The 9,439-nt window shown below is 36.1% G+C and overlaps 2 protein-coding genes across 2 annotated transcripts; one reads left to right on the top strand and one right to left on the bottom strand.

Moving 5' to 3' along the window:
* Window positions 1–1,217: 1,217 nt before the first annotated feature.
* On the bottom strand, window positions 1,218–5,765 carry LOC132142601 (thioredoxin-related transmembrane protein 2-B). Its single transcript, XM_059552595.1, has 8 exons — window positions 5,459–5,765; window positions 4,886–4,946; window positions 4,402–4,515; window positions 3,869–3,945; window positions 3,295–3,401; window positions 3,011–3,076; window positions 2,780–2,909; window positions 1,218–2,362 (listed from the first exon to the last, which is right to left on the bottom strand). The coding sequence occupies exons 1-8, from the start codon at window positions 5,645–5,647 to the stop codon at window positions 2,180–2,182; spliced, it is 927 nt and encodes a 308-aa protein (XP_059408578.1). The 5' UTR covers window positions 5,648–5,765; the 3' UTR covers window positions 1,218–2,179.
* A 370-nt stretch (window positions 5,766–6,135) lies between these two features.
* On the top strand, window positions 6,136–8,952 carry LOC132142602 (mediator of RNA polymerase II transcription subunit 19-B-like). Its single transcript, XM_059552596.1, has 6 exons — window positions 6,136–6,453; window positions 7,243–7,365; window positions 7,693–7,826; window positions 7,979–8,075; window positions 8,155–8,249; window positions 8,747–8,952. The coding sequence occupies exons 1-6, from the start codon at window positions 6,240–6,242 to the stop codon at window positions 8,807–8,809; spliced, it is 726 nt and encodes a 241-aa protein (XP_059408579.1). The 5' UTR covers window positions 6,136–6,239; the 3' UTR covers window positions 8,810–8,952.
* Window positions 8,953–9,439: the final 487 nt, after the last annotated feature.

The raw sequence follows: 9,439 nt of genomic DNA, 5'->3' as shown, positions 1-9,439 counted from the left end.
CAAATCTCACCGGTGGCCTTGACTAGCCAGCCATATAGGATTTAAAGCTTCCTGTTCACAATGCCACAGAATGCTGGGTAACCAATTCGGTTCCCTCTGATTGGACACCAGTTGAACCAATCAATGGAAGTTAGCTGTCATTATGAATCCGTGAAAGCCTTTTATTTTTAATGATTCAATTCCTACCTATTGCATTCGAGAAGATTGAGACTCATTTCAGTCATCGTCTGTCTTGTCAGGGGTATTGATCAATATTTAGATCAGAGCTGGCCAATCAGGGGACAGAATGTATTTGCTGACTGATACAAAAGCCAATGAGTACACTTATAGGAATATTTTGGATCAAAAGATGGACTGCGGAGAGGGAAAGAAAGAAAAGAATGTGTACTGTGTAGTTCAGTGTGAGTGAACATGGTTGTGAATGTGTATGCGTGCGTGTGTGTTTGAGCATTGGTAATAAACTCTTTATAAATCAGTTGTGCTTTTGGCTTTATTTGTCTCTTTATGCATTGCTTCTGTTTTAATAGACAAAATCTTCAGAAAACTACACACCCAAAAAACTAAATTCTGTCCATCCGCAAATCTGTGAATCCCTGTTGTCAGTGTAGACAAAAGATATTTTGGCACCTTATTAATTTGTTGCAGCATTGGAAAATAACCTGGTGTACCTAGAAATACTGAAAATGTTCGATGTGCTCCCTTGTTTGTTTCATGAATCTCAGCTCAGAGAATTTTTTGATGCTGAGACAATATATAACTTTTTTTTGTCGTTTTTACATTTTAATATTTTTTTGTAAGCTTTTGTAATTAGTCTTAAAATTAAGCTTTTCATTTTTAGATTTATATAAATGTATATAAATAATTGCAAGTTTATGAAAGAATGTATTTGGTACTTGGATAATTTATGGTTTTGAAACGGCCTATTAATGTGACGAACCTGTGGTTACTATGAAATTAGTGAAGATAGTTCTGAAAGGTCTACCAAGAAAAGGTTTTATTTAACATAAGATTTTTCTTTTTGGTAGCCACTGCACATGGTATGTCATTGTGAAGAATGTGTAGATTGTTTAAGTGCAAATTTCAAATGCTAATTGAAGAATGCTTTAATGAGTGATTTAGATCAGCTGAAATAAGCACAATAATTTGACAAACATCTGCTTGGTTACTCTAAATTTGGAGCAAACCGATAAAATGCACAACTTCAAAAAAACAGGAGGTGAAGAACAAAGTGTTTTATTGAAATAGCAAAAAAAAAAAACATTCAAAGCACTTAGCACATCTTTCAGACATCAATTCATCAAATATTAGTGAAAAATCAAGAATTGTTTACTCGATAGGGAACTAAAACAATATTGCTTTTTTTGTGGGGGAATTAATGACACTGTTCTACATGAACAAATTGACAATAAAAGCTTCCAACTGTCAATGTAATGACTAGAAAAGGTTTAATCGTGAAGACTGCCTGCAGCTTTCTTCCGTGCCTGTCAGTTTAACATAAAAAATAAAAGCTTATATCATTCGGCATAAAGAAAATTAAAATAATACATTTAATATACAAAACATTTAAGACTTCAGTATACTGCAGTATACTCTCTCTAAAATGAAATGTGTAACTGGGTCTCAATGTCAAAGGTAACCGAATCTGAACTTTTGGCATAAAAGACCCTCTCTTTTTGGACCACTGAATTCAGTCTAATAGTCAGTACCATTACCCAATCAAGCTACGTTTCAGAAATATATTAAAAAACCCTAGGAGTGACGATGGAATGGGAGGATTAACAGTACAACAGAAAAAGAACTGATAAAATTTTTGTTCCCCAATAGTGATGCATATGCATCACAAATAACCCCTTACTAATGATCACTTCACAATGATCAACCATATTCGAGGTAGATGTCCAATGTTTCATGGTTTAACTTGTTTAAATTAAAACCGAGATTGAATATCAATGTCCCAAATACCAAGTTTTGCCTGTGCATACTGTGTCCAGCATATCAATGATTATGAAATCTAAATATGTATTAATATATGGATTTACTATATTATTGGACTGATTTTGCACTTAACTAATACATTATACAAAAAGAAACAATAACACAATCATTCCGTTGATAACTTCATAAAGACTCTTTCTCTGCATTCTCCGCTCCAGTCCCATAGCGATCCCCAGTGCTCTTTCTATTTGTCCTTCTTGCTCTCTGTGTCCATCGCAGCGATGGTCTCGGCCTCCGGTTCCTCCTCTTCAGGCACAGGGGCAAACGCAGATTCAGTGGGCCTCTCAAACTTCTCTCCTTTAGTCTTGTCAAGCTTCTTCGATTTCTGATACAATTCGTTGAGGTTAAACTCGCGGATGATGTTTTCCTGGAAACAAAAATAATAATAATAAATCACACCACATTTATCTGTATAGTACAGAAACGTATACAAAGAGTAAAAACCGCTGAAGTGTTTGAAGGTTGTTTCTGACAAAGTTTGTCACTCTGAAGGTCTGATTAAACGGATAATTATGCACAAAAAAATATTCTCATAGCTTCATTAAATTAAGGCTGAACCACCAATGTCACATTTGATGTAACTTTTTTGGGCCATAAAATAAAACGTTTCAGTTACGTTGCTGTCTATGCAGAAAAAGAAAAAAAGAAAGCTCTTGGATTAAATTTAAAATAACTTCATTTGTGGTTTGAAGATGAATGAAGGCTTTACAGGTTTGGAATGACATAAGGGTGAGTAATTAATGGTAATTTTCATTTTTGGGTCGAGTATCCCTTTAAGCCTGACCTCTGTGAAGGTCCAAGACACTGCCCGTCCCTTTTTGTCCACCTGAGGGCGCCTCATAACTTCCTTTCCTCCCTGGAAGAGCACCAGAGAGGGCAGCTGCTTCGAGAGAGGAGAAGTGCTGACCCTGTACCTGAAGGGAAACAAAAACCAAAATAACACAGCGTTGCATATTGTCCCAGTCAGATGGAATTAGCTCAGAGAAACAGTGAGACACAGCAGAGCTGAATTTACTTTTTGGATACTTCGCTGTAACGACCGATGTCCACCTTGCCAAATTTCAGCCCTGCACAGTTGTACCTGCGTTAGAGAGAAGTGAATTGTTTCTATTCAGAATATTTCAGAAATTCAGATGAGCAGCTGAATGTAACACTCGAAAGATCGAGGTCGGTAAGATATATGAAACGGAAATATTTGGACAAATTATTGTTTTACTGTCGCTTTTGATCCATTGAATGTGTCTGCTGAATTTTTTTTTTTTTTTACTTTTAAACCATAGTGAAGAGCAGTGTACGTACTTCAAGGACAGATCAGCGTAAACCGAGGCGAAAGACTGACACTCTGGTGACCAGTTAGCAAAAAACTCCACGATCCAGGTCACTCTGTTATCCTTCTCCAACTCGTCCTAAAGACAGAAGAAAAGTGATCATCTGCACTCACTAGCATAAACTGAACAGTTTCAAACATATATCTGAATACGATCTTCCCCTCAGGCTGCTGAAGTTAAAGTTCAACTATGAATGTGGCTGAAGTTTGAGCGTATATTACCATTGGTTTAAAACTCTCTTTGAATGAATGATTGTTTTTAAACACCCAAAGGCTTATTTGCAAAGAATATTGGGCTGCAATAGTGATAAGCATTTATGGCCTTTGAATTTCTGTTACTAATAAGTCAAGCACACTCGGGCAGGTTCCCTTTGATGTTTTAAGTCAGCCATTAGTATGCCATGAGACGCCCCATCACTGGTGCTCTTCTACTATACATCTCCCCAATCATTCTCTTCATATCGTTCCGCTCTTCTTTTTCCATTCTGTGCAAATCATCAAGTGCTTGTTTCTAAAGCAGACTGGCTAATATGAGCTCATACTCACATCAATGGTTTTATCACTGAAGTACTTGATGTATTCAGGGCCCATGTAGAGAGGAGGTTTGCAGGTCATCAGGAAAACTGCGTCAATGATAAGAGAAAACATCAGTGTCATTTAAGGATCAGTTATATACTATTATAGTTTGTGTTCATATTTTAATTAGACTTTATTGATATATTTTCAGTTTTCATTTTAATTTTAGTTCAACTTTTTGTATTTTTTATAGTCATGTTTTTTTTAATGTGTCTAAGTAGTTTTATTATTATTATTTATTTTAGTATTTTAGCTTAACAAAAATGAGAAGTGCTGCCTTGACAACTAGCTGAAATAAAATAATTTTAAAGTTTTTGATATTTTATTTCAGATAATGTTTATTTTTTATTTTTTTAGATTTAGTTAATAAATAATAAACCTGTACTACGTTTCCCTTATATTTGGTTGTAGTCTAGAGTTCTTTCGAAGGAAGAGGACTCCATTTACATGTTTCCATCGAGTGACTGTTTGCAATCTTGTGAAAAGATTAAAAAAATACTGACCAATACACAATGTCAAGTAGAGAAGCCCCAAACGTATGTCCAGTCTGAAGAACAGAATCACATTGGCTACTTTACTAAAGAGGATGATGTTCCCCAAGTGCTGCTCAATGGTAACTGGGGAGCAAAGATATAAAAAAAGAACATATTTTCATATTGCAATGTTTTGTGATTCAAAAACACTCACGCAAAGGGGTCGAGTTGAACAGCAAAGCTGGAGGAGGGGGACAGAGGGTAACAGAAACACTGAATGACAAGAGAAACTGATTCAACAACAAACACAACGTCAACCGTCACTGAGAGCACAAAGACTCACAGGTGCCCCAACGTTTAGTGTATAAACAAAACCTTCAAATCCAACCTTAGCATGGTCAGATTCAGTACACATGGGGATTATCTGCTGAAATTTCAATGTTAATAATGCATGCTGTAAAGAAAATAAAACATAAAGATGAAAAAGAGTATTTTAAGAGGGAGAAACTCTTACTTGCTCTTCTGTTCTTCATCATGACTATAGCGCTTAAGAACATCAGTATCTCCACCTCTCTCTGAAAAAAAGTGAATGAACCAAGGCTATCATTCATTTAAATGTTAGTGCATAGTAAAGACACTTAATAATATAAAACGAAAATAATATAGCGTTATATATATATATATATATATATATATATATATATATATATATATATATATATATATAAAGAGAGAGAGAGAGTACAGTTTTAATATGCTTTTTTTTTTTACACATTATTGTGTATTTAACAGTGCCTGTTTCTGCTGTATTGTTCAGGCTGTTGGACCTCATTGTGTGCCATGTTTATATAAGAAAAAAAATTATATATATATAAGACAACAGTGAATGGCACAGATGCACCATACGTGGGACCATGCCGTGTTTCTTATTTCCACATGCATCATTTATATGCATGGTAGTCCAAATTCTTGCCAGTTAAATAGCAACCCCCAAATTCTGCTGGCCACTGCCCAGTCCCCATTAACTGTATCCGTTATCATTCAGCAAACATTTGTTAAAACCCCCAAAGGTCTGCTTTATACATACCCAGTCAAAATCGCATGAATTGCCGTCCTCGCGCTGCGTCGAAAGGTGTTCGCAGATCCCAGGTGTTTTGCGGACAAGCAGGAACGCGACAGACATAAATAACGAGGCGATGTAGTATGGCTTTAGGAGCCATTTGTAAACCTGCGGCAAATGATACAGAAACGCGAAGAGAGGTGTTAATAAAGCCATTCTTTGTTTTTATTTTATTTCTTTTAGAGAATGAGTGCTGAGGTGATCCGAGACAGCAGGGTCTGCATCAATGCGAGACAATATTCGTCGGCAAATGAATTAAAGGATTTAAAGGGACAGAGGTCACCGCGGACGAAGGAAAAATTCGCCCCGCCTCTTTGAAACACGCCCGTTGATTGGTCACTTTTCTGAAACGACGTCGCTTATTGGTCATGATGTCACATAAAGTGAAGGACGAGAGGAAGTATGTCATTTTTTTCATTTACCGTAATAAATAAACTTCCGTCGACGATTTTAACATGAATTTGTGATAAACAAACATTACATATTTGTCTCATCTTATATAATTATTTATGCAAATAAAGTACAGTGTTACACAATATGATGCATTTTTAGGACGCATTATCTAAGTCTGATGTTTGGTCAAATTTAGAAACTGTGCACAATACGATCACGTACTTGATAAATTACGGTAAATTTCTTCAAACAACCGGAAACAATTGTCAACATCGTCAGGGAAGTCGTGCGGTAGTAAAGCGAAGACAACCGTCCACAAAATGATAAGGTCGTAGTGTAGGTTATTTTTGTTGTCATGACAGAGATGTTGTCCTCGCTGTATGGTCAGCCTGACTCACAGGGTCCAGCAGGGCCATCTGCGCTCGCCTTTGGATCTGGGAAGCCTCGGGTAACGTTATCCCAAAACATGGGTCCGATGTGTTTCCCTCATCAGATGGTGGATGAAAGGGGTCCGATCAGAACACCCGCCGCGATGAACGAGCCTTTCTACATGCTGCAAGAACTGCCCAGTGAGCTCCTCTTTTGTGTATTTAATATTAAGGATATTATTGATTTTGTCGTAATAATGTAACTTATAATAAAGGGCTGCGTCCGAGTCGGTGCCATTCTTGAGTGCTTGTATAGTATGTACCCAGGTATTTACATGAGAATACCATGGTACTATGTCCAAATAACCATGGTACTTTACTGTATCCTGGTAACAACAAAACCATACCATGGCATACAATATATGTCACATCATGTAAGACATTACTAAGATTACCCAATAACAGCATCACAGTTATTCAAAAACTAAAAATAAATAAATAAATACAGTTTGTTTTTATTAACAATATTCATTGTATTTTATGCTGTGGTTTTTAACCTGGGAGCCGGGGTGATATCTGGGAGTGGAAAAGTCACTTGGCATAATTTAATAATGCATAATTATAATTATTAATGAAAGTCTTACAATTATTTGACCATTAAATATGCATTACAAACCGTTCTTTTATATTGATTGAAAAGAGTGAGATCCGTAAAGAAAATGTTACATTTATAACTTCAGGGATTCTAAAATATATAATTAATTAAAATTTTTGTTTGATACTTGTAATCTGTGATAATAAACTTTTGAAAACAAAACATTGTCATTCATTACAGCAGATGTACCAGAGGAAACATTAGCCTTGGAGTCAAAAAGATTGAGAAACTTTAGTTATATCGTGTTAAATTTTGGAAGAGGGTTATTTTAGAGTTAAAAGAGCTGTTTTGGTCACCTTCGTGGACCTGTTAACCCTCTCATGTCTTCTTCACAGTGGAGAATGAGCTGACGGGAGACACGAATCTCATCACACACTACAACCTGGAGCACGCTTATAACAAGTTCTGCGGGAAGAAGGTGAAGGAGAAACTCAGCAACTTTCTCCCTGAGCTTCCTGGTGTGTATGCAAACTTTTACCTTTCACTGCCGATTTGACAGCGGTTCTAGAATCTTAAAGGTGTAGTAAACCTAAAAATGTTTCTTGTTACTTGTTTCTTTGTTCTTATGAATACAAAAGAAGATATTTTGAAGAATGTGGGTAACCAAGTTGACGGTAGCTATTGACTTCCATAGTATAATAATATTATGGAAGTCAATTTTGGTTACCAACATTCTTTATTTTCATTTTTAGGTGATCTATCCCTTTAAGCCTTGTGCACACAAAAAAAATTGCCCATTGTACCTGTATTGAAAGTACACCATGTTTGATTCTTCTGTACTCCAGGTATGATCGACAGCCCAAGCATTCAGGACAACAGCTCTATGCGATCTCTCATTGAGAAGCCACCAGTGTGCAACAACTCGTTCAGTCCTCTCACTGGGGCTATGCTGACTGGCTTCAGGCTACACACCGGCCCTGTAAGTGTGTGTGTGTGTGTGTGCGCATGAGAGAGACAAAAGAAGGATCGCCTTTTAGGGAGGCAAGTGTAACTGATGCTGCCTCTGCTTTGTCAGATGTTTGTTGTTGTTTTGCATGCATGATTTATGTGACTATCTCTGTCCTGACAAAGTTACCAGAGCAGTACAGACTGATGCATATTCAACCACAGAAGAAGAAGAACAAGCACAAGCATAAACATCATCGGCCTCAGGATCCCTTACCACCAGGTGACAGTCAAACACAAGCACACAAAGAAATCAAGGTATGCTTTAAATCTTAACCGTCAATCTCACATCTTCACCACAGAAATGCCATCAGATTCAGACCATAAGAAGAAGAAGAAGAAGAAGGACGATGACCCAGACAGAAAGAAAAAGAAGAAAGATAAGAAGAAGAAGAAGGTAAATTGGAGTTATTATGGCCTTTATATCACTGTACAGATTACACATTAATTAATCTACGCTATTGTTTAAAAGTTTGGGGTCAGTAGGTTTCTATGTTTCTTATGCTCACCAAGGCTGCAATTATTTGATCAAAATACAGTAAAAACATTGTGAAATATTATTACAATTTAAAGTAAATGTTTTCTATTTTAAAATATGTTGTTTATATGTATGATGGCACAGCTGCATTTTCAGCATCATTACTTCAGTCTTCAGTGTCACGTGATCCTTCAGAAATCATTTTTATAATATGCTGAACTGCTGCTCAAGAAACATGAAAATATTCCTTTCTTTTAAAGTCACACTGACTATAAAGCTTTTCACTGTAGAGGATTTCTTTTTCATTTGTTTTATACATTATCATACATTAGTAAATAGTCGGTAAATAGTACACCTGATATCACTGATACAAATACAGTAAAATGTATACAGTATTGTTATTTCTACATTTGCAGAATCGCCATAGCCCTGATCAGCCAGGCATGACTGGGGCTCAGCCCAGCAGCAGCTTGAGATGAGAACTGCCTCGGTGGCAGGAAAAACTAGATGAAAAACAAGCTGGATAATTGGGCCTTTTCTGGGACCTCACAGATTTAATGTTACAGTGGGTCAGATGGCAGATGTGTGTATATATGTGTAAGAGTATATGTAATGTACCAGAACACCTCTCAACTTCACAACTGTACTATGAAATACAGAGAAACAAAAATTCATGTACAGTTTTACAATAATAGACACAGCTATTTGTGTATATATTGTGTAACACTGTCTATTTGTATTGTTATATTCTTCTGATATTGCTGTTCAAAAGTTTGGGCTTAGTAAGATTTTTAATTATTTAAAAAACCTCCTACACTCACCAAGACTGCATTTATTTGATCAAAAATGCAGTAAAACAGTAATATTGTGAAATATGACTTTAACTGTTTTCTTTATTCCTGTCTTCAGTATCACACGATCCTACAGAAATCACTCTAATATGCTGATGTGCGACTCAAGAAACATTTCATATTGTTATCAATGTTGAAAATAGTTGTGCTGCATTATATTTTTTGGGATATTCTCATGGATTGAACGTTCAAAAGAATAGCTTTTATTTGAAATATAAATCTTTTGTGATATTATAAAAGTCTTTACTTGTCAAATTT

The sequence above is a fragment of the Carassius carassius genome, chromosome 6 (genome assembly GCF_963082965.1).
Source record: "Carassius carassius chromosome 6, fCarCar2.1, whole genome shotgun sequence".
NCBI classification, from domain to species: Eukaryota; Metazoa; Chordata; class Actinopteri; order Cypriniformes; family Cyprinidae; genus Carassius; species Carassius carassius.
This window is presented reverse-complemented; position numbering and strand designations above follow the sequence as displayed.